The 24600-nt window shown below is 43.0% G+C and overlaps 1 protein-coding gene and 3 pseudogenes across 3 annotated transcripts in view; 2 read left to right on the top strand and 2 right to left on the bottom strand.

The window, feature by feature from the left end:
- The window catches only part of LOC133884482 (ribonuclease MRP protein subunit POP4-like), a 33369-nt gene extending 17261 nt beyond the window's left edge, over positions 1-16108 (top strand). Inside the window, exons 1-9 of one of the 3 annotated variants that reach the window (XM_062323914.1) lie at positions 8541-8817; positions 9149-9382; positions 9458-9508; positions 9856-9929; positions 10025-10287; positions 10476-10544; positions 14983-15041; positions 15139-15240; positions 15850-16108. In XM_062323914.1, the coding sequence (XP_062179898.1) occupies positions 9169-9382; positions 9458-9508; positions 9856-9929; positions 10025-10287; positions 10476-10544; positions 14983-15041; positions 15139-15240; positions 15850-15986 (969 nt within the window). In that variant the 5' untranslated portion in view covers positions 8541-8817; positions 9149-9168 and the 3' untranslated portion in view covers positions 15987-16108. Of the gene's footprint in view, positions 1-8540; positions 8818-9142; positions 9383-9457; positions 9509-9855; positions 9930-10024; positions 10288-10475; positions 10545-14982; positions 15042-15138; positions 15241-15849 lie in introns of those variants that run through there. The other 2 variants (XM_062323912.1, XM_062323913.1) reach the window with 2 other exon arrangements.
- On the bottom strand, positions 2662-3730 carry LOC133884115 (glutathione S-transferase T3-like; annotated as a pseudogene).
- LOC133884114 (zinc transporter 9-like) lies at positions 4431-6181 on the bottom strand (annotated as a pseudogene).
- A 954-nt stretch (positions 16109-17062) lies between the features above and the next one.
- On the top strand, positions 17063-24238 carry LOC133885786 (probable methyltransferase PMT23; annotated as a pseudogene).
- The last annotated feature ends 362 nt before the right edge of the window (positions 24239-24600 follow it).

Below are 24600 nucleotides of genomic sequence, written 5' to 3'. Positions count from 1 at the left end.
CCCTCACCGCTAGTAGGTGTTTCTCCCCACGTGGGTGATTCTCGTGTTCCGGTTAAGAGGCCCTCATACTCCGCTTCATATTTAACAACTGGAAAAAATGGAATTGAATCATGTACCTGACGCTGCATGGTCATATGCTTGCTCCTTTATGGTCAGGAGGAAGCATGTCCCACTGAGTGACCAGTGCCGCGTCCGTGACCCTTTCAAATCCTGCAAGGTAGAACAAGGATTCCCCCTTCCTATGGGGAGTGGTCATTACTCGTGCCCGAAGTTCGAGGTCTAGGCCCTTCTGTTCGTTCTGGGGTTGAACTTGCTCGAAGAAATGACACACGCGATTAGTTCCCTGATATTCTTTTGTCAGATCGAATCATACCTGCCCGATGGTTTTGGTTCACGTCACGAGGCTGGGGGTGGCAGTCCTTGCGTGGTGAGTGATCCTTCGGGGGGAGGGGGTTGCCACTGAAGAAACTCATTCCCCCAAAACTTGCGGTCTGTGAGCCCTCCTTGCGCTGGGAGTATGGATGCCTAAGTAGCCTCCCGGAGCCCCCGAATCATGATCCGACGTCTTAAGTTTGGGACATATCGGCTCCATCTAGGTCATACCTAACGAAGAACACCTTACAACAATTTGAATCCCGAACTCGGAAACGCGCCCCCCTACCTGGCGCACCAAATATCGGGGGTAAATCCCTAACAATGATTCCGGGGTGTATCGGACGATGGGTGTGTGATACTTGTTCGGGAAGCGTATGTTGGATCCGGCTGTGTGTGTGTGGTGCAAGAACACCAGGATTTATCCAGGTTCAGACCCCCCTTAGGGTAATAGCCCTACATCCTGTTTATTCTTCTTTTTGTTGTCTAAGTGAGGTACAAATGATGTTCTTGATCAGTTTTCTTCTCCACCTCTGTCACCTCTAGGCCTCTTTCCCTTCTACGCCTCTCCTTTTTTTTCGCTTACAAGCCTGATACTCCTCCCTTTATATATCAGAGGGAGAGAGGATTTACATTTGAGTCGGGATATAGACTCAGGCCTAGCTAAAGCTTCCCACCTAGGCCCATCATCGCTAAGAGTAGACGTGTCCATTTGCTCTACGGCGCTACAAAGCCTGTCTAATCGCTCCACCGCCTACATCATCCCGGTTGCCTGGGCTGCCTTGTCCCGTCGCATGCACCGCCTATGCACCTGCAAAAAGAACTCCTACCGCACCCGTCAGGCTGTCCCGTAGCTTTTAATGCTATGGGACGGGACACGGCAGCTCTGCATCGGCCATGCTTTGGACGACCCAAAAGAGGACCTGGGGAAGGGAAATACTCGAGTGAAAAGGCATTTATTATGATTAGACTGCTTGGACACATACCTGCCCTGCTACTAGAGGAGACTGGTCGCGGGGTTTGCTCCTATGACTTGGGGACTGACCGCGGAGCCTGGTCGGAGAGCCTAGTTGTATGGTTGTAGGCTGGTCGTGCGGAGCGGCCTTGGTTCAGATAAAACGTGACACGCAATACTTACCGATATCTTACTGAAGTGGATCCGCCCACGAGGGGACCCTACTATCCTTTACACCGACATTGACGGTATCTATCCTCCATGGGCCACCTTTGTGAAGACCATTCAGAGGCCACAAGGCAATAAGAGAAAATATTTTGCCAAAGCACAAGAAGCAGTCAGGAAGGATGTGGAATGAACTTTTGGAGTTCTGCAATCTCGTTTCGCCATTGTACGTGAACCTGCTCTTTTTTGGACCATGATACACTTGGCCAAAGAATGAATGCTTGTATGATCATGCACAACATGATCATTGAAGATGAGCGATGTGAAGCACAAGACCTACAATTTGCTGGGCTAGGAGAAACTATGACACCATCCCATAAACACACACCAGAACTACGCGAGTTCATTCAAACTTATCATGCCATTACAGACAAGAAAACTCACTCTCAGCTTCAAACAGATCTAATCGAGTACCTCTGGCAATGTCATGGAGATCAATATTAATAATGTATGAGTCCTAATCTTGATTATGTATGCTTCTAATATTGTCTTATGTATGCTTGTAATCTTGTATTCGGTATGCTTGTAATCTTGTATTCGGTATACATGTACTCTTGTATCTGATATGCATCTACTCTTGTAATTTTGCTTAACTAGTGTTTGATTGGCACGCTGATCTTCATATTCTGTGACCGCAGTTACCATTCAAGTCATGGTAACAATAGTTACAACTCGGCAATGGGCAGCGTAAATCTAGTTACAACACTAGAAGGTGCACTGTGACCGCAATTACCATTCAAGTCATGGCAACAATAGTTACAACTCGGCAATGGGCAACGTAAATCTAGTTACGACACTGGAAGGTGCACAATACTCGTAGTTACCATTCATGTGTACAACACCCGTAAAGAATTTACTGTCCTTGAACATAAACAGTAAACAAAATTACAACACCCGCAATGCTGATAACTCCATTGAACATGCATGTGTACGAGTGGTGAAGAAAGTTACAACGCGTGTGCCCATCTGGACTTCGGTTACCATGGTTGTGTCTAGATGGTAACAACGTTTAGACTGGGGCATAATAGTTCAAACATCCCAAATATTACACACAACAAAATGGTCCAACCAATAGGAACATAATACACAACATAGGGGTCCATAGAAGATTAACCTGAGCCACTGCATCGGCAAGTCATGATCTCATTCTGCAAATTCCAGTAGTATCGTTGTTGTGTCTTGGACATACCAGTAATGTTAATAACCATAATTCTCTCTTTTTTTACCATCATCTTCAATTCTACCTCTTGCTTCTTTACCTCAAGTTGTTCTTTCTATGTTGCAACTCTCACTTGATCTAGTGCTAATCTCTCTTGTTCAAGTGCAAATACTTGTTTGTATCTCTCCTCTTTATTGAGCTCTTTCTCCGCATCCATCTCTTTTTTCTTTGCCCACATATTATCCATTGCATCCATGAACACAGCGTCTCCACCTCGGCGTAATTTTTCTTTCTCTTTTTTCCTCCCCAATGGTCGTGTTGACACCTCATATTCTGGAGTTGCCGCTCCACTATCATTTGGGGGTACTTGGAGTAGATGTACCCGGACTTGAATTGAGGGTGGTCTTTTGTTTCTTTTGAGAAGATTTCTGAAATGAGACTTGAGCCGACCTAGCAACCCACTTTGGTTGGATTCTTAGGAGATTTTAGCAATGCATATACTGAAATGACTTGTTGTTCTTATCTTCGGACTTGAAGAGAGTACATGCCTGCAAAATCTGTCTAAGGAAACATATCACATTAAACTAACATAAAGTAATTGAGGCATCTACCAAATTAACGACATATATTCTAACCTTATCTTCAATTGTAACCTCGTTTTGTTTTCGCCCCTCAATCCGGGAAAGACAGCCAGCGAACTTGTTTACATTTTCTTAAATATGAGACCAACGATGCATTAGGAAACTTTGAGTGCGATCCGAATTGAAGTCTTTGTTGGAGTGAAAGTAATCATAAATTCGCTTCCAATATGTAGACCGTGATTGGTCGTTGCCTTGAACAACATCCATACTAATATTCAACCATGCCGACACCAGTAAGTCATCTTCATTTTCGCTAAAATTCTTCGATCTTTTCTAGTTTGGTCTCACAATGGGAGTCACTTCTTCAAATGGTGATTGCTGCTCCTCAGGTGGGCTAACCATTTCACTGGACAACAAATTAACATAGAACCCGTCCATTGTTCCTATCAAATTCGTAACAAATGCAATATGTTCAGCAAATTGCAGCATATGCACCGGTTCAAACATCCCAAATATTACACACAATGAAATGGTTCAACCAACAGGAACATAAAACACAACATAGGGTATGCTCTGCAATGTGTGACTCTGCAAAATGAAAACACTCAGGATCCTTTCTAATTATTCAAAACTTTAGGAAGGATCATGCAACATTTTTGTGATGACTAGAGGTTGGTTTGACTTGCACTCAGCCAATCAGGCTATTTTACCCATATTGTTTTGCTCTGATATTACAAGCCAAAAATGTATCATACAAAGCATTGCTGCGCTCTAATAACTTGCTAGGTAAATGTATGGCAGGACGAGAAGATTTTTGCTCGAATTTGAAAGCTTTTAACAGAAGCATTCCCCAGACCGATATGGCCTCAATCGAACAATTCGAAATTACATCAAGTTTGAACGCTAATCTAGTGAAGCACCCATTGATCCATCAGGTAATCACCAAATCCCACCCTCACCAAGCTCGTCAAATTGCGCATTGCCCCGTTCCCTCACAACACATCGAATCACCACCAGAACCCTAGCGAGTCAACTAAACCCCATGAAACCCAGCAGAACCAAACGAAGAGACCGCAGCAGTAGAACGGCAAGATGTAGTGAATCTGGGCCTCGGCAGGGGCGGGAACGCAAAAGCCGTTCAGGATAGCGAGCGGAGGAGCTCCCTGAAGTGACCCGGCCTCGTCCGCCCGCCAAATGACGCCCTCGCGACGCACCGCCGCTCGCCGGGCGATAGGGGGCGCGCGAAGTAGCCGCTCCACCGGCGAGCGCTCTGCTGCGGGCTGCGCACAAAGCGCGGGATGAGCGCGAGATCGAGGATTTTGCCGACTGAGAGTCCGATTGGGGTTCGCTACATCTTGCGAGCTGGGAGGCGTTTTTTGGTGTAGCTATTTTTTGGAACGTTTTTGGGTTTTTGTTGGAGGAGTTTTTTAGCTCATACACCCAAAATTTAGCTATTGGAACTAGTTTTGGGCATATGTTGGAGATGCCCTTAGGACCCCTCATCTCTTGCAGCACCTTTCCGTCAGCACCGAGCCTAATGGCGACCAAGTCAAAATTGGGGCAGCCGTTTAGGACGAGGTTTGAGGGGTGGGGGCAATCGTCAGTACTTAGGCCACTGACAGTCATTGCTAAGGGCAGGAGATGAAGGTGGAAGGAGACGGGAAGAGGACGAGGAAGAAAAAGATAGTAGACGGTGTGCTCATTGAATCCGAATCCAAGGAACGTTCACCGTGTAATGCCCCCACTTAATCTAGGATATGGAAATAGAAATTTGGAGTTGTTCTAATGGTTGCAGGGGGCACCTAATTAAACGGTCTTTATAATTTATGGGCCCAAGTATACCACTGTACTTAGCTTTTAGATAGTCTCATGATCTGTTCATATCTTGCGAGAAGTTCCAAGTTTTCCAAGAGTCGAAGGAACAAAAATATGAAGCTAACACACTGGAAAGTTTACATATGCGTGTACTGGGTCTAAGTGATCTGTTAAGTTTCACCGGTCACTCTAGTAAAAGCACATATCTGAACCATGCATCCTCCAAGCCCTATTCCTTCGAAAAGAACTGATGAAACGTTAACGCGGCCACGAGCGGCTTGATCGTGCTGGGACTCTCAGATGCACCCAAAGACATCCCGATGATTACCGAGTGCACTATTTATGATCCCCAGCTCCAGCACCTTGAGGCATTCATGCAATACAACATATGAGCAAACACACACATCCATATATAATGAGCAAGTATAAGCTAAAATGCTATTGTAGTAGCATAAGTTTTTTGATGCATGAACGCGGGTGTATGCACTGCTCTAACTAAACCTGCGCGATGACGCTGTGGCGTATGAGCTGCGCGCCGCCGTCGGCGTTGGACGTGGACGACGACGCGATCACGGACACCACGCCGTGCGCGTGGCCGCGGCCGTCGTGCGCATGGTCCAAAGTCTTCACGTCCCCAACGGCCGCGGCGGTCTGGTGGCGATGGCGGCGAGCATGGCGACAAGGCCGGCGAACGGGAACTTCTGCCAGGGCCCGTCGACGAGGCACGGCGAGCCGAGCTTGTCGAAGGCGTCCGGGAGGATGTGCACGAAGGCCGTGGCGAGGATGACGCCCGCGGCGAAGGCCTTCACGGCGTGGAAGAGGTCGGTGTCCGGGCGGAGGGCCGGGAACCTCCGGCCAAGCGAGGGGATCGCGCAGCCCACGGAGCTCGCGAATAGGATGCAGAAGATGGCCACGATCTTGAGCATGAGCGCCCTCGCCTTGTCGTTGCCTTCGTCCGTGCTGGCCTCGCAGTCGCAGTCGGCGACGACGAGCAGAGGGAGCGAGGCGACGGCAAGGAGGAAGGAGGTAGCGAGCTTGAGATCGGCAGCCATTTCTTAACCCAAGGCCGAGCTAGGAATGGTAATGAAAACTACTTCCAGACACACATATTGACGTATATACATAGAGCTGCTAAAATATAATCAATGATGGATAAGAAAATGAAGTGAGATGCAAATGTCAACATAATCGTGTACAAAATTTCTTGGGACCTGATAACACGGCATCAGTTCATTATCTCTTGTCAATACGAAGATATTTTGACTTTTTAAGTTTGGACCATTGATAGCTAGAAAATCATATAAATTGATAATATAAAATTAATGTTACTAGATTCATCATAAAAAAATATTCATAATATATTAACTCTTTTTATTTAAAATAATATATTTTTATAAATATTATTAGTTAAAATGTCACATTATAGATCGTGTTGATATCATAATGGACTTGTATTTGGAATCGGAGAGGTAGTTAGCAAGCATATTAGGCCATGGAGTCATGGGTTAGCTACATTGTGGACGTAGATGGCCATCGATTTACAACGTGAACAGCAGCATGCCTGGTATAAAATCGCAGTTGAGGATCAGTCTACCTCATTTGCTTGATAGATACTCGCTCCTTGCTAAAATATAGGGTATATTAGGATTTTAAAAAATCTTTAAAAATATTTTTTATCCTTAGTTTATTTTATAATATATTATTAATTGCTATAAAATTAATATTATATTAAAAGATCTATGAAATACAGATCTACTGATACAACTTTTGTACATTAAAATATACATATAATTTAACTAATTATTAGTCAAAATGTATGAAATTTGATTTTTTTAAATACTAATACATCCTATATTCTGTAACGGAAGGAGTATTACTTATTCACTTTGTTCTTATCAATCCACTCGTCCAAGATCTTCAATGACAGTGCCAATCACCATGCAGACATGCACCACTCTCTTGGACCGCTCCCTTTTTCCCTGTTGGAACGTATCTCTTTGGGCTCTGAGACACGCTCTGATTTCAATCTTCATGTGTGGATAAATGCAATCATGTTCAAAGATCAAGGACTCTGCCCTCATCTCATATGATATTCCTTTCAGCATTGTCACTCGATCCAGCCCATCTCCACCTATGCAGCATGCTGCTCCGTCAGGATTCAAGTCAAGGTGCCCCTACCCCTTGGCATTGTCGGGGCTACCCCAAACCCTAGCCAAATGGCATACCGTCCTGCCCTTGCTCGCCGCAGTTGCTGCCTAATGGCTTGCCTAGTGGTGGCAGCAGTAGGTGGTGACGTCAAGTGGCAGTCGTGCCATCTGCTCCCCTTTTCCCCTCTCTCTTGCCCTTGTCCTTCGTGTGCAGTCGTCCTCTTTGATAGCGAGATTCAGTACTCCCTATTCGAATCTAAGTTGACCACCTCAGATCTAGCTATCAACAGCGACACGGCACTGTGGCCCAAGCTTGTATGGTGGTCCAAGCTTGCATGGCGCAGGCATGCACGTGTGTGGGCCGCTGGTGCTCCTATTGAGGGCTGGTGTTGGTAGTGTGTTTACTACGATATGTATTGTTGTATTGACTAACTTGTTGTTTAGATTAATTTATTGTAGTGAAACGATATTGTGGAGGTAGTACTTTGTTCTACCTCTGTTGTCCTGTGACTGTGAGCCCCGCTCCACTTGTAGTACTTTTCTTTTCTTTTCTTTTTTTTCTTCGACTTGTTTTATTTGGCACGTTTGTTGTCTTGTTTTTCTTCTGATATAATCGTACACTTGTATCTTCTTAAAAAAAGGTCAACGGTCCTGGCGTCCAAACCAATCAGCTGCCCGATTCGGTGTCTGATTAGTGCTCTGCTCCATGATGCATGCCGCCTCCATGAGATGTGATCTCGGGTCAAACAAAGTACAGAAAATGTCATTGAGACGTCAGGATGTCGATACTATTAGCGCAGAACGCGGCATGATTGGCCGTGATTCAACAGCTAACCTCGTCTCAGTTTTCTCAGGGGTTCGCACTTCACACGCGGCCTGACTGCCCACCCCTAACATCGAAGACAGTTCATCGTCAGCTCGCCTGGGTGAGGGTCAGGTTACTGAGAAGACGATTTTCTAGGACCTAGGTGCTAGTTTAGGAAGCTTCAGTTTTAAGAATTTTTAGAGTTAGATATTTTTAACTCTAAAAATTTATAAGTTAGAGTTATAGATTCATTAATAATGTCTGTATAAATTATTTTATATTTATTCTAGTCAAAAATAGAAATTTAAATTATTTTATCTATAAATGTAAGATATGATATGTAGCAGGAAGATAGAGCTCTCGTGAACATGATGGTCCGATCAGACCTGAATTAGAAAAGCCCAGCCTTGCAGTTGGGAAGATCAAAAGACCTCATAAAAGCGCCTCTTCATTCCTTCCCTAGTCAAGTCCAACTTGTAGTTCCAGCCCAACCAGTGCTCTCCCTCCCCCCCCCCCCCCCTCTCTCCGCTGCGGGAGGCGGCAGTTTTGGAGCCTTGGACGGGAGGGCTCCATCGAGGCGGGCGGCGGGCCGAGCGGTTCGCAGAGGGCACCGATCACCGGGCAGGGAGCGCGCAGTGGTGAGCCCAGTCGTCCCCAAACCCCCGACGCGCGCGACCTGGCCGTCCGTGACCCAGCCGCCTGCGAGTTGGCCGTCGGCTACCCTGACGTCCCGCTCACAGCCGGACGGTGAGCTGAAGGTATTTGATCCTAATTCGTAATATATGTTAAGCTAATGCGACGTTGATCCTTGGCTGGGTTATCTGTGACTACTAGTACCGCTAAGTTCTTCATGATAATGTTTAGAATAATGAGTGCTAGCACTCTAGTGGTTACAGAAATTTGGCTATGTTAATGTTCAAATTTGTGATCACCGGTAGTTCAAACTTTGATTTGACAGATCTGAGGCTACCTTGATTGATTTTGTCTGTACTGGGAGGGTTATAGTTAGGACATGTACTGCATTGTGCAACTGCAAATATTTTGGAATGTTTGTCATGCTGTTAAGGTATCATTTTGTTTCAGTATCAGGTACTAGCTTAAAAGGCTCAATGTCTACCATATCTGATCAGAAGAAACGCACCTTGGAAGCCCTTAAGCAACAGCATGCTGCTGCAAAAGCTAAGAAACTGCAAGATGAGCAGCTTAAGTGTCAGAAGAAGAACCATGTCAATACCCCTAAGCCCAAGTTTGATGCGCCAAGGAAGGGCAAAGTTCCCGAATTCACTCCTTGTCGAACATCTGCCCAGCCCACTTCGAACAAAGGTTTAATTTTGTCCATTATTCTTTCCATGCAATGATGCAAGGTTTTTCTGTCTCACCATTTTCTATCACTCTCAGGTGTAGCATTTTCTAGTTCCAGTCGTCAACAAAAACCTTCCACATCCTCAGGTAACTTCGTTCCCTTTCTCTCTATGTGTGCACAAGTGTGGGCGTGTGCTGTGTAACAAATACTCTTTTTTTTCGAGAACGTGTCTGGGCATGTGTTTCATTAAGAAGAAGTTAGAGAGCAAATGACCTTACAACGCAAAACAGGGAATATCTGTTGGCCACGGACTATTTAGGAGACTATTACAGATTTAACTAAAAAAATGACAACAATGACTAAGACTGCCCTTACTACTGACAGAAATGCGACAACCGACTGTTTCTCAATGCTGCCTCTGCCTTGATTTGTTTGCTGAGCACCACTAGGGCCTGAACACACGGCTTGTAACAAATACTTTTTAACTTTGTAGGAGAAGAAAGCAACCCTGTATACGCTGAACTGTCATGTGCCATTCATGACAATTTGTTCCAGGATGGCATTTCGGTAAGTATTCCCATGATATGGTTTGTCAATCTCAAATTAATTGTTATGTGTGATGAAGCATCCTCTAATATTTTCTGTGGTGAATTTTGGTGTAGGAATTAGATAGCACAGAGGTTGTTCGCAGTGTTATATATGACATAATTCAGAAAGGTGGAGATACTGGGAAAATTACCAAGGGAGCCAAAAAGTTGAAGCTTGAAAAAGGGATTCTTTTGGATAACTATGTTCGGAGGGGTCCTAGATTAGTGGACGCCCAGGCAAGATCTTTGTTGATTCAATCAAAGCGATCAAAAAGGCACATGTCACTGAAGCAACATAAGAAATGCGGTTCGTTTGATTTGGATGGTACATTTCACAAGTAAGTCTCCCAGTAAGTCTTGTTAGGGAGTTGTGCATAGATTATGATCCCTTTTGGTTCCATTTCAGTGACATGAATGAAAATAAAACTGAGTTCCTTAAGAGTAACAGTTTATATCCTTGCTCAAATATCCACATATACCTTATTGGAGTCCACACAATTTTTACCTGCCATTCTTGATCCTGCAGGTTTGACCTCTATAAGCCAATGCATGAGATGTGGAAGGAGTATATCAGAGAGCTTAACAGAATATCCCCGTATGATTCCACATTATCCTTCTATCTGTTTTTTTCGAACCTCTTTTCTGTCTTTTTGTTCTTTACTTCTTCCCAGGGAAAATAAAAGCACTGTGCGAAAATCTTGAACTTCAACAAAATAAAAGCACTCTGTTTGAATGTTCTGCTGCTATTGGTGTCTAAATCTTAACTCTCTTATTTAATTGGTTTTTGATTGAATTCCATAGTATTAGGTTAAATTGTACAATTTCGATGGATTTTAAACGCACAATTTGTTCTGTGTCATATAGTTAGAACTATGCTGCTGTTTTCAAACTTTATACACCAATGTGCACTCTATAATGTTACCAATGTTGAGCCCACTCAAAGGCCTTAACAACTCCCTGAACAGAAACTTATTGATTGTAGGAACTAAAGTCACCAGTTTCATTTGGTATCATTAAACGCAATTGAGTGAGAGATTAATGATTACACTAAGCATTTTTACGAAAGGTTAACGAATTTGAAGAGTTAAACAGTTAAAATCAAGAAGCGCAATAATGAGCCTGAGGGCCAAAACAAGCACAATTAGAGTAAGGGATCAACTCTATCTTTTAGAAAACTTGAGCCTTTTTAAGATAATGGAATTGAATTATCATAGCCTCTGCATCATAAGATGCACATAGCCGTTCATTATTGCAACATCCAATACATAAACCAACACACCACCAAACAACCACTTGGCATTGGCGTACGAATACATGGATTCAAAAACCTCAAGCACAAATTCTATTACTGAACTTCCATCCATGCTTGGCGAAAATTTCCATGACGATAGTCTTCAATAAATGACATCCTGCCTATAGGTGGTTTTTTTCTCCCTTCTTCTGCAACAAAGACCAGAAACGTATCCAATGGGTGCCCCTGAAAATAACCTGCATAGGCGAGTGAACTATGGCTTTATAAAAAACCACATCATTGCAAGTTGCGACTCAACCATATCACCCAACACAGGGCACTTGCCCCAACCAAGATTTGATTCCTAAGTTTTGGATTAACCCCTTGTAGCCAAGTTCCAAATAAATATGAATACCACAAGTAACATAAATCGTTTGCCAAATAAATCTATCATAGTTGCAACAAAAAGGAGGTGTTGTATAGTCTCATTACAGCTACAAAAATAACACTTTAAAACACTTTGGTCTTTAGGGGGAGCTTGAGTTTCCAAATGTAGCAGTTGGTATGAATCATCCTATTGTAAATCAATGCTCTATGCATAGGCTTGACAGAAAACTGACTATTCTGATGTAAAGACCATCTAAAGGTGTCTCGCTCATCACTAAGTTGGACATTCATAACCTTCACCACCAGTTCATGCCATGCCTCCAACTTATTCCCCACAAGCGCTCTTCGAAAAGAAACATTAAGAGGTTCAACGCCTACCACAACCGCCACCGTTACATTTTTATTCACAACAATATTATAAAGGATAGGGTATTGCTCTTTAAGCGGTCTACACCCAAGCCAAATATCTTCCCATAATCTAATATGAGTACCATTTTGCAAGTGAAAAGAACCTAAATTCAAGAATTTCTGTTTGACCTTCATAACGCCATACCAGAAATGAGAATCACCATGTTTCTTTTCCACTTGAGCTATCGCTTTTATTCTCAAATATTTATTTTAAAGAAGGCTTTGCCAAACCTCTTCTGCATTTATATTAGCTTAAATAACCATTTACTAAGTAAGCACTTATTTTGCACATTCAGATCCAGTATGCCTAAACCACCTTGATCTTTAGGTGTGCAAAGAATGCTCCATTTAGACAGTCTATATTTATTTTTATGATCATCATTTTGCCAAAAGAACCTAGATCTGTAATAGTCGAATTTTTCAAGCATGCCCCTAGGAACCTAAAAAAAAAGACAACATGAACAGAGCTATGCTGCTAAGAACCGAGTTGATCAGAACAAGCCTTCCTCCAACAAAAAGATGGTCACCTTTCCAACAACTTAGTTTTTTCTGAAACCGCTACTCTATCTCCTTCCAATCTTTATTACTTATCTTCCTATGATGCATAGGGATTCCTAGATATTAAGGGTGGCAATAGGCCGGGTCGGGTTGGGACCTCACGGGTTTCAACCCCGGCAAGGGCGGGTTTGAGTGTCAAATTTGCACTGCGGGGCCATCGGGTCGGGGCCCCGATCCGAGTCGTGATCGAGTCCGGGTTTTACTTTGCACCCGTGGGTGCCTCACGGGCCCCGAATCCAAAGGCCCATTAACCTTTTGGCCCACTACTCCGTTCACTGCCTTCGGAATAGAAGCAAAGCGGGCTCGCTTGGGTGGTGCACTCGCATCTTCAGACCTGGCACATTGGATATTTGGGTATTTAGATTAACGACACATGGTCAATATTGTGAACGGGGTATTTGGATTGTGTAAGCAATGGGGCCAAAAGGTTAATGGACCTTCACATACGCATTGGATATTTGGCTTGGAGTACACAGTCCAGCAACAAGGACGCCGAGGTGCCTGCTGCCTGTACGCTGTCGAGGCGCACGTCGCCCGCGCGGGACCTGTCTGCTGCCAAGGCGCTCGCGCAGTTCCTGCGGGCGGTCTTCACGGCCGTGGCCAGGCGCTCATGGCCGTCTGCGCGGTACGCAGCTGCATGCAGCTTCTGCTGCAGCCCGACGAGGTGGCCGCATGGGTGCGAGAGCTGCAGCACGACCTACTCGTCACCGAGCTTGTGCATCTTCGCGGGCCAGGGAAGTAAGGGGAGCAGCCGAGCATATCGAATCCATGGTGGCCGATGGGAAGTCGCACGCCATCGCCACGCGGTTGGGGAAGACGTGTCGCCGCAAGTCGTTATCGTGCTGTCGCCACGCGGTCGAGGAAGACGTGTCGCCGCATGCCGTCGTCTCGCGGTCAGGGAAGACGGCGCAACAGATCTGGATCTACGGCGGTTTTCGGGTCCCCATCGAGGCTGAGGCCTAGGATCATTTTGCACCTAGTAACAAATTCAGGGTCGGGTCGGGTTTGAGGTCTCAGGTTTCAGGTCAGATGCGTTCTCGCTCCACCCGACCCGTTGCCACCCTTACTAGATATCTAAAGGGGAGGTTGCCCACATCACAACCAAAAATCTTTAAATAATTACTCTCAAAGTTCTTGGCATCACCATAACAAAACATCTCACTCTTATGGCAATTTATCTTTAAACCTAACTGTCGCTCAAATGCACATAACAAGAGCTTCGTATTCTTGGCCTGTTTCAAGTCATGATCCATAAAGAGTATAATGTCATCAATATATTGTAGAATCAAGAGCCTATCATATACCAAATGTGGCACAACCCCTGTGATCAGTCCATCCTCTTTTGCTATTACAATAAGAATTGCTAACATGTCGACCACTATATTAAATAGAATGGGAGATAATGGATCTCCCTGTCTTAGACCTTTTTTTGTCTGGAAGTAATGACCAATATCATCATTAACTTTGATTCCTACACTTCCCCTTGTCACTACTTGCTCAATCAATTTGCACTGTATTGTTGAGAATCCTTTCATTCTTAGAGTTTGTTGTAAAAAAGACCATTTCACTTTATCATAAACTTTCTCAAAATCTAATTTCAATATAACGCCATTTAACTTTTTCTTATGCATCTCATGTATTATTTCATACAAAATTACTACTTCCTCCATAATATACCATCCTAGAAGGAAAGTTGTCTGAGTTGGTCTAACTACTTTATGAGCAACTAGTGTGATCCTATTTATGATAACTTTCGTGAAAATCTTGAAGCTAACATTAAGTAAGCAAATGGGACGATACTGCTAAATTTGAGACTTGGGGCATATCATCTTTGACAGACTCAATGAAAGAAAATTAATTATTCTCGGGTGGACCAAATGAACCTTTATAGTACTCAGTAATGTACCTTTTCAAGTTTACATCGCCCTCAATTATACCCTCATCTTGGTCTACCTGAAAGATACGTGTTTTTCTATGTCTCCCATTTGCCACCACCACCACCACCACCACCAATAACAACAACAACAACAACAAAGCCTTTGTCTCAAGCAAATTGGGATAGACTGGAGATGAAACCCACAAGATTCAACTAAAAAGACGATAATAAAACAATAATAAATAAATGTACTAGTAATAGAAAAAAAGTAAAAGTAATAACGGTACAAAGAGACTGATACATAAGTTATAATTCTGACACGTAGATTGCTAATTTTCACGCGGTTCTATCTATAGATAGTTCTTCCATTTGCCACCAGCTGAAAATATTTGGTATTGTCATCTCCCTCAAGCAACTGAGTTGTTTTAGATTGTTAGAACCACATCATTTCCTCCTTTCTTAACAACTTAGCTATCTTGTTTTTAAGGTAGTGAGAAAACTTGGGCCTAATCCTGTCATTATGCCTTTTCTATGCCTCATATGAGCTACTTATGTGCACTGTTTTCTCCACAGGAAAAAACAGTTGCCAGAAAACCTCCTTTCAGCCGATCTTCATGGAGCCCTTCTAATAGGTGAGTCATATACTTGAAGTAGTTGCACGCTGGTTTGTTCTATTTTTCTAACTTTCTTTTAATCCGGTCATGTTTTATATGGCTTTGTGGCATCCAGTGGCAGAATGCAAAGCAGCTTCATATCAAGGTGTTAGTGGCATCATGATTCGGGATACTGCAGAAACTTTTGGAATCATATCAGAGGACAATCACTTCCGAGGTACTTTCCTTTTTCTTCCTGATGCTATATTTTGAACTACTTGTGTAAGCTGTGTTTTATTTTGCGTAACAATTTTATTGCTCGTAGGGTCACTTACCAGCTTTTGTTTTCTATTGCTAACTTCCATTGACGTAAATACTGCTAAATCATTCTTCTGTAGCTCTTCCTCCATAGGATACTTGTTGATTTGTCAAAGAAATAACATAAAAGTTACAATGTTACAATAGAGGTGCTCTGTGATGGAACAGTACCTTTATTGTCCTGAATTTGAAATTTTCATTTTTTTTTATTACGGAGGCTCACACCCTCACAGCAAAAAGGACTGAGAGAGCGCCTCCAAGGGCAGCCGCCGGGGCTCGAACCCGGATCGGCTGCCTAAGGACTGGCTAAGGAATCAACTGGTTCACCAGCCCTCTCTCTTTGAAAATTTCATGATCTAAAGTTCAAGCAGCCAGGATTTTTCGTCTCGTTACTCAAACGCATCGAACGTTATAGTCAAATAATCTATCTGGCAGCTTCAGAGGCTGGTTGTTACTGATATTTCTTTCATGAAGACATGCGACTGTACTGCAGACTTCCTGTCTAACTAACTTACTCTGGAACCTGCAGTTGTACCAAAAGTCGGTTCAGTTTTCATCCTCCAAGCGGACTGCTGGAAGGTCACACTGATCGGCGACAAACTCTCACCCAAGGAGAAGTCGAAGGATGACCAACATCAGCAGCGTGCGCAGTCGCTGATCAGATAGTTTCCAATTTGTTGGCTGTTTTTTCAAAAAAATTGCCCACAGGAACATGCACAGTTATTTATTTATTTACTCTTGTCACTGAAGCTTAATGGCAATTTATCACGCTTCCCCAGTTCCTATTATTTAACCTTGTAACATGGCTGTGACTGTCGAGCGCAGATTTGTAAGGGTGACCTCTAGTCTGACTTCAGGTGTATGGCCATGTGGCTGTGACTGATTAGGTGAAGCAAGTACCAGTAGTTATGCTTGCGTTCGGTCCTTCAAACTTCTTCAGGTGTGATTGGTTATCAGTATATCTTCTTGTTGGTATTGATTATTTACGTAGATTGAATGGAGTTATCTTTGTTAAAAAGAAAAATAGTTGGTTGGTTGTATCTGTCTGGATATATTGAGATGAGTATATATTTGGTTGATTGAATTTGAGACGAGCGTATATAAGAGTTAAAGATTCTGATTGGTTGCTTACATAAAATTGATTTTATGATACTAATAAGTAGTTTCGATTGTATGAGTGGATATAGCAGTCTGCATTCGTGGGTCAAACTATGAAGTCAAATTTCTCTTCCGAGTCTATGTTTTTTCTAAGATTATACATATTCGTCCAACCAGATCTATTCGTATGAATAACCAATCACTCCGTTTGTGACTGGCTTTTGCCACAATGGTGCATGAGTATTCTCTATTCTGAGTACTTTTGGCAGTGTCACAACCGAGAATCAGATCTGATTTGCCATGTAAAATTACTGTTCTGATATATAGCAGCTGATTAGACCAAATCAAATCTGACAATAGAAACGCCTATTAGACCAGCTCTTTTTTTTATAATCAGTAGTTCAGCTCAACTTTTCACTAAAAAGATTCAAATTTGCTAGGATAAGTCAAACGAAGGACATATTTGACCGAGGTTTTTGAAGCCGGAGCTGTAGGTAGTTGGAGAATCTTTGATTAAAACATTTTATTCTTATTTTAAATAAAAAATATATATTTAAATTACTATATTTTATTCTATAACTTCTAATCAGATTTCGGAGCCAAAGCTACGCAAACAGGGACTTTTCCTATACAGCGTCGTGGCCACAGACTGCCTTCTTCTTCTTCCCCTCCTCTGATTCCACTCCCTAGCCAGATCGCACCACAACGGCGACACCGCGGCGGTGATGTCCGTTCCCTCCTCCGACTGCACGAGGCGGCCCTTCCTCCTCTCGCTCTCCCTCTTCCTCCTCCTCTCCGCCCTCCTCGTCCTCCTCTTCCTCTTCCTTGACCATTCCCCCGGAACCCTCGCCTTCCTCTCCTCCTGCCTCGCTGGCTCAGCCCCCTCCCCCCTCCTCTTCTTCCCCAACAGCAAAACCCCAACGCAATTACGCCCCCCAGAACCAGAAGTCCACCTCACTCGCAACCGACCGTCCCGCTTGCCGCCTCCGTCGCAAAAGCCGAGGAGAACACCGAAGCATTGCAACCACAAACCACCACAGGTGTAGAAGGCACTGGAAATAGAAACTCGTGGCCACGAGCAGACAACAACAGCCGCGCCCCGGCGGTCGAGGCGAGCGGGAAGGTGGATACAAGCGTCGTCCCGGTCGGGGAGGGGGACGGCAGTGGTGGGGACGAGGAGGAGGTGGAGGTGGCGGTGAGGTGGGAGACCTGCAGCAGGTTGGGGAGGGGCGTGGCGGCGGCGGACTACATCCCTTGCCTGGGCAACGAGCGAGCTATCAAGGCGCTGCGCTCGAGACTGCCCCGTGGCACCGCGGCCCAGGTGCCTGGTGCCGCTGCCCGTGGGGTACCGGACGCCCCTGTCGTGGCCGCGCAGCCGTGACATGGTGAGGATCTCCCGCTCTTCGCTTGCCTTCGTCGGTAAGGGAGGGAAGTGGCTTTGGTTATTGACCCTCTTTGCTTTCTTCGATTATAATATTTGCGACACTCCTTTTCTGTTTATGTGATTGATGATCGTGGCAATGGTTGTTTGATTGGGTAGCTAGTGATGCTACTTCTTTACTGTGCTAGCTCCATGCCCAAGTCTGGGGCCCAAATCACCTTATATACTAATATTCTCAGATTAGAATAATCAATGTGCACTACGAACTAAGAACATTCTCCGTTTACTTCTATTTTCGGAAGCTACTGTGCCGACGCAGCACAGAGAATGCCCACCCTTGGGAACTGGAATCTTATGTCTAGTACTTATAGCACTGGATGCAATAATATCCGGCCAAAATCCAAAATTAGACAACATACTTAAACGTATTTGTCGAAATAGACAATATGTAGTTGTATTTATTAATTTAGCATTTGTATTCGGCACACGGTGTACCAAAATTCGTGTACCGAAAAAGCTATTTTCGGCACACGGTGTGCCGAATACGGTACTGTTACCCGTATTCGGTACATGATGTGCCGAAAATGGACTGTATTCGGCACACGGTGTGCCGAATACGGTACTGTTGCCCGTATACGGCACTGTTGCCCGTATTCGGCACACCGTATGTCGAAAAACATTTTTTTGGTACACGGTCATGTCGGTATCGAAAAAAATGTTTTTCGACACATGGTGTGCCGAATACGGTACTTTTACCCGTATTCGGCACACCGTATGCCGAATACAGTCCATTTTCGGCATACGGTGTGCCGAATATGGGCACCAGTACCGTATTCGGCACACCGTGTGCCGAAAATAGTCTTTTGGGTACACGGTATACCGAAAATTCATTTTCGGTACACCGTGTGCCGAATACAAATGCTAAATTAATAAATACGACTGCATGTTGTCTATTTCGACAAATACGCTCAGGTATGTTGTCTAATTTTGGATTTTTACCAATAATATCCCCGTATTTCCCTTTCTGCACATGGACTCTTTGGCCGATAATTTTATGGGGTTACCTCTTTAAAGGCAGTTAACTAATCCTGCATATTTACCTTGGTCAGATGAATGTCTTTTGGGGTTAAGACGTCATTGGGTAAATGACTATCTGATTGTGTTTTATTTCATTTCCAAATTCCAGATCTGGTATAACAATGTCCCTCACCCAAAACTGGTGGAGTATAAGAAGTACCAGAACTGGGCTACGTGGTCTGGTGATTATCTTGTTTTTCCTCGAGTAAGAAATCAAGTCAAAGATGGTGTGGGAAGATATATTCAGTTTATTGAACAGGTAGATATTACTATATCACCTTTTTCTATGTTCGGACTGGTTAACTTTGCAGAGAACTATATCACCTTTCTCTATGTTCGGACTGGTTAACTTTGCAGAGAAAATTCCTTAAGTATTTTGATGGCCAAGTTAGTTGCGTGCAATTCGTGAATTAAGATGCTTCTTATATGTATTTCCCTTGGTCAATTTCACTGCCTGTGTTCGGCATTTTAATATGTTGTTTGAGACTTCACTTGGCTGGGTTGAAAAGATAAGGTGTGCTTGCATTGCTAAAATAGTTACTTATGTTGGGGTTTAGGCATGTAAACATTTCTCAAGAATTTTGCCATCAGTTTTTGTCACAACTTGCTGTTTTTCCCACCCTTTATCTTGTCATAACTTGCTATTTATAATTTTCTCTGCAGATTATGCCAACTGTTCAATGGGGAACACATACAAGAACTGTCCTGGATGTTGGATGTGGTGTTGCTAGTTTTGGTGGATACCTGCTTGACAGGAACGTCACTACTATGTCATTTGCCCCAAAAGGTGAACATGAAGCTCAGATACAATTTGCATCAGAGCATGGAATTCCAGCTTTTCTTTCAGTGATTGGAACACAAAAACTTCCATTTCCTGATAATGCATTTGATGTTGTCCACCGTGCAAGGTGCAGGATCCATTGGTATGCCAATGGTAAGTATTCTATTTCTTCTTAGTATTCACAAGAAGTCAAGCTACTATAGTTCTATATTCTATTCTTTTGAGAAAAGTGTATTCTTTATTTTCGTTGAAAAGTTCTTGTTTGATTTTTGGCTACTTGGGATGGCAGGTGGAAAACCATTGTTGGAGCTTAACAGAGTGCTAAGGCCTGGAGGATATTTCATTTGATCTGCAACCCGTCTATTGTCAAGAAAAAAGCAACCAAGATGACTGGAATGGTTCGTGATTTCAGTTTAATTTGGTTCCTATTTTGTTATCCGTTAGAATCTCAATTTTTTATCATGGCAATACTATCCAATGACCGTGTAGAGGTGAGGTACTTAGGCACATGTTTTCGCCTAAAAGGAAAATGAACTAGTTTTAGTAGGGAATAGAGCAAGCACCCATTTTGAGAAAGATACTCAGGACACAGAGCTCTAGTTAAGATTGACTGAAAAAAAATTGGAGATTATGAAGAACTGTAGCGTTTGCTTTTAGATTAGGTCAATAGGAAACAATCACCCGCCCAACTGTGTCTGGATATTATGATAAATATGTGTATATTTAAACATGCAATTATTGATATACAACTCTAATACATATGTTGACCATTTTACTGTATTATCTTTTGGGAAAAAGTTATATTTTTTATACAATTATGGAGAAGGACTGCATCTTTCTCTAAAGCTTCTAAAGATGTCTACACTCTACAGCATTGTCTACTTAATTTTCTGTGTACTTTTGCTTCTTCGCAAAGAAATATTGTCATTTGGGTGGTGAATATTTTTCATGCTAATTGAGTATGTCCTTAACACATATGGCAGCTATGGTTACTCTGACCAAATCAATCTGCTGGAGAACAGTGGTAAAATCTCAAGATATAAATGGAATCGGAGTTGTTATATATCAAAAACCGACATCAAATTCTTGCTACTTTGAGAGGAAGGCCAATGAACCCCCTCTATGCTCCGAGAGGGATGGATCACGTTTTCCTTGGTAAGTTGCAGATTATCACTTCAGCTAGTCTTTCACCAGTTGCATATTCTGGTTATAACTTACTGATTCACTGACAATTAGCGGCAACATGATAGATGACATCTGCAAACTGTCCTGGTTACAGATGTTGTAGACATCACAAATGGTTTATGCTGCAGTTTCTACCTGGTGTCATGTATTCCACTGATCTTTTCTTTGCATTTGCAGGTATGCTCCTCTTGACAGTTGCATTTTGGCAAGCTCCTGTTTCCAGTTCAGATGAAAGAAACAACTGGCCCGTTCTGTGGCCTGAAAGACTTAATGTCAAATATGCAAGCGTACCTGATGATTCTGCTTCTAACAAAGAGAAGTTTGATGCTGACACAAAGTATTGGAAACAAGTCGTTTCAGAAATATATTTTAATGACTTTCCACTTAATTGGTCAAGTATCCGTAATATAATGGACATGAGTGCTGGTTCTGGAGGGTAAGTGAAGACAATATTCTGCTGCTTATTCTCTTAAATTTGTTCTGTACGACATGGAAATAGCAATGCTCGTAATGCACTATACCATACCTACTAATTAGGGATGTAGGTGGGTATCTAATGGGTAGTTCTGGGTCATCACTTAGTTCATTTTTTTCTTAACTTAATTGGGTGGGAGTGAATCTTTAGTTCATTTGTTTGAGTTTTGGGTCGACCCAATGACAAAAAAAATACAAAACTTGCATCCCTACTACCAATTATTTTTGATACATTGAGCATTAGAGATTTAAAAGATATCAGGTGGACACGAGGTTTTGCTTTTCAATCTGAAAGTTTTTGTTAGTGAAATGGACATAACTTATCACGAACCATAACTTTAGGCCTTGAGCTCAATCATCCTTATTTCTGCGATGGCTTAAGCGGTTGCTCTTTATGGGATCCTAATACTTATTTGGACTGCAAGAGAGAGATCCCTTTTCTTTTATGAGGATCAGGCAAAACAGAAACTTAGTGATACTAAAGATGTTACTTTTTAGTTGGATGTTGATTGGCATAGTATACAATTGTTATCAAAGTAATTTGAGACTCCATTTCATGATGAGGATGCTAATTAGCCTTTATTTTATTGAACCAGGCATTGTTCAAAGAATCGGTGATCGCTAGTTGCTCGGCCGGTCGGAGAGTAGGGATTAATCGGTTAATCAGGGATTAATTGAATTAATCGGTCAATCATTAATCGGTTGATCAACAAGGAATATACCTTATTTTTATGTAATCTAGCAATATAATATACTAGAATAGAAAAAAAAAATACTAAAATAGACATCCCTCTCTCTGGGTGGACCTCTTCTTGGGCCGGTGGCCCACCTCTCTCCCCCTCTTATCTCTCGTTGCCTCTCCCTCGGCCCCTTTCTCGATCTCTCTCACTCACACGCACACAGGACGGTGGCGGCGGCGGATAGGGTTTGGCAGCGACGGCGGATAGGGTTGACAGCAGCTTCGACGAGGGAGGAAAAAGGGCAGGGCGGCGGTGGCTTACCTCGTTAGAGTCGAGGCAGTGGAGTTGTGGCGGCAGCGTCAACAGGGAGAGGGAGGCGACAGTGCAGGAGGAGCTACGGGGTTTGCAGCAGCACTCATTAATCAACCTTTATGGGTTATGAATGTTGTACCAGTTGGCGAGTCAAATACCTTACCGGTTATTTTCAACAGAGGTCTGATTGGGGCATATCATGACTGGTGTGAATCTTTCAACACCTACCCAAGGATCTATGATCTTCTCCACATGAGCAATCTTCTTGGAAATCTTACAAATAGGTAGTTCACACACTTTCAGAACTTTTACCACCTGTGCCCCCCTTTCAAAATCTGAGGTGATATTTGGTCTTTTTCTTAGGTGCGACATCATTGAAGTAGCAGCTGAAATCGACAGGATATTGAGACCTGGAAGATGGTTTGTGTTGAAAGACACCATACAAATGATAAAAAAGATGCGCCCAATTCTTAAGTCCCTGCACTACGAAACTGTCATAGTGAAACAGCAATTTCTTGTTGCTACAAAGAGTTTCTGGCGTCCTGGCAAATCAGCTTCGAGATCAGGATGACATAGATCACACTTTCAGGGGAGTCATCAACGAACAATGATTCTTTAAATTCTGACTGAATTAATCATTTATACAACAGATATAGGTTGGCCAGATCCACATGATTACTTATAAGTATAGGAAATACATACTTCTGGTTTGTTAAGCTGATTCATTTTTTTATCAAAGCAAAACAATAGGATGCTATAGACTTGTAGTGGGCTAGCGCTAACAAATCCATACAGGCTCCAATATCTTTTGTATACGTGTTTATCAATAACTTCTGTACATTCAGCAATAAAGATCTTCAAGTAGCCTTGGAGAAATGTGAGCTCCTTTCTTTGATGGTTCTGTTCTGTCAATATCTTCCGAGTTCTGACCTTAAAGTAAGCTCTACGCAGGTATTTCTACTTTTGCTTATATTCAGTGTGAAACTTAGTGTATGTTTGGTAGAGTTTTAGCTTTAAGAATTCTTAAGCTAAATATTGCTAGCTCTAAAAATCTTAGAGCTAGAGTTGTGGCTAGCTCTAAAAATTCTTAGAGCTAGAGTTGTGGATAGGCTTGAGATGTTTAAGTAAAACGTTTTATTAGTATTTCACAATAAAAACAAATACTAACTATTTTATTTTAGCTTACAAACACTAGATCCATCATAAATCTTGTAGTTGAAGTTTTGCCAAACAACCCCAAAGTTTATTCAAAACTGACTGCGGCCGTCAGGGTTTCAGGTGAGGCTGGGAGATGACAAACAAGGATATGAGGAGGTGGCAGTGGCAAGGTCCAGTCGCCACGAGGGAGGTGGCTGCAGATCTGGTGAAAGGGAGGGAAGGGGGTTGACCGGGAGGAACAGGATCCTCTGACGTAGTTGGGGCTACGTCAGAGTGCGGTCGTGCTGTATCTACCGTCTGTTGGATCGAACGCATGTCTGCTCTCATGCCTTGGTACCTCCGATTCCACACAGCCTAGTTCAGCCCAAAAACATCCACGCGGGGAGGCCCTCGCTCGTGCTCGCCATTCCGCCGCAGGAGGAAAAGATTGAGGGAAAAACACTACTGCAGGTCAGTTTTGGTGTGGACAGAGAGGAAAAAAGTGATCGATTGGCAGTGTGAAGAGGCCAGTAGCGATCTCAATCTATTCTCGTAAAGATGGAAGAAGAGGGAAAGGAAGAGCACCATGAACCCAATAAGTAAGTAATAATACTCCATGTATGCCCTTTTTGATATGAGATCACGATTTTGAGGTGTTCCTTTGGATGTTTGACTCCTAATTCCAAATCAATGTAATATAGCTAATGGTCAGACCAAAATTTGAAGTTCTTTTTCAATATTGTTGCTGCTAACCTTGTATATGCATTCACAAAAGTACTACTCCATATTTGTTTTCCTGATATGAGACCACACACATGATTTTTAGTTGCTTCTAGCCTTTTTTTTCTCTGCATTTACAATGGTCTTCTGCTTATGTTTTTTTTAGAGAGAATGTGTTGCCCGGTTTGGTACCTCATATTGGCATGGAATTCAGAAATTCAAATGAGTCTTGGATGTTTTGGGTTAGCTATGGAGGTCAAATAGGTTTTGAGGTCAGAAAAAGGTACACAAACAAAAGCAACTCCGATGGCAAGGTTTCATCATGTAGATATATTTGTTCAAATGAGGGTCATCGGTCACCAGACAAAAGGGATCATCTAACAAAGTATCCTCGAGCTGAAACTAGAATCGATTGTCAAGTCCGTATGGGTATTA

This window comes from Phragmites australis, chromosome 11 (assembly GCF_958298935.1).
Source record: "Phragmites australis chromosome 11, lpPhrAust1.1, whole genome shotgun sequence".
Taxonomy (NCBI): Eukaryota; Viridiplantae; Streptophyta; class Magnoliopsida; order Poales; family Poaceae; genus Phragmites; species Phragmites australis.
The sequence above is the reverse complement of the archived record's forward strand: the minus strand, read 5'-3'. Positions and strand labels throughout refer to the sequence as shown.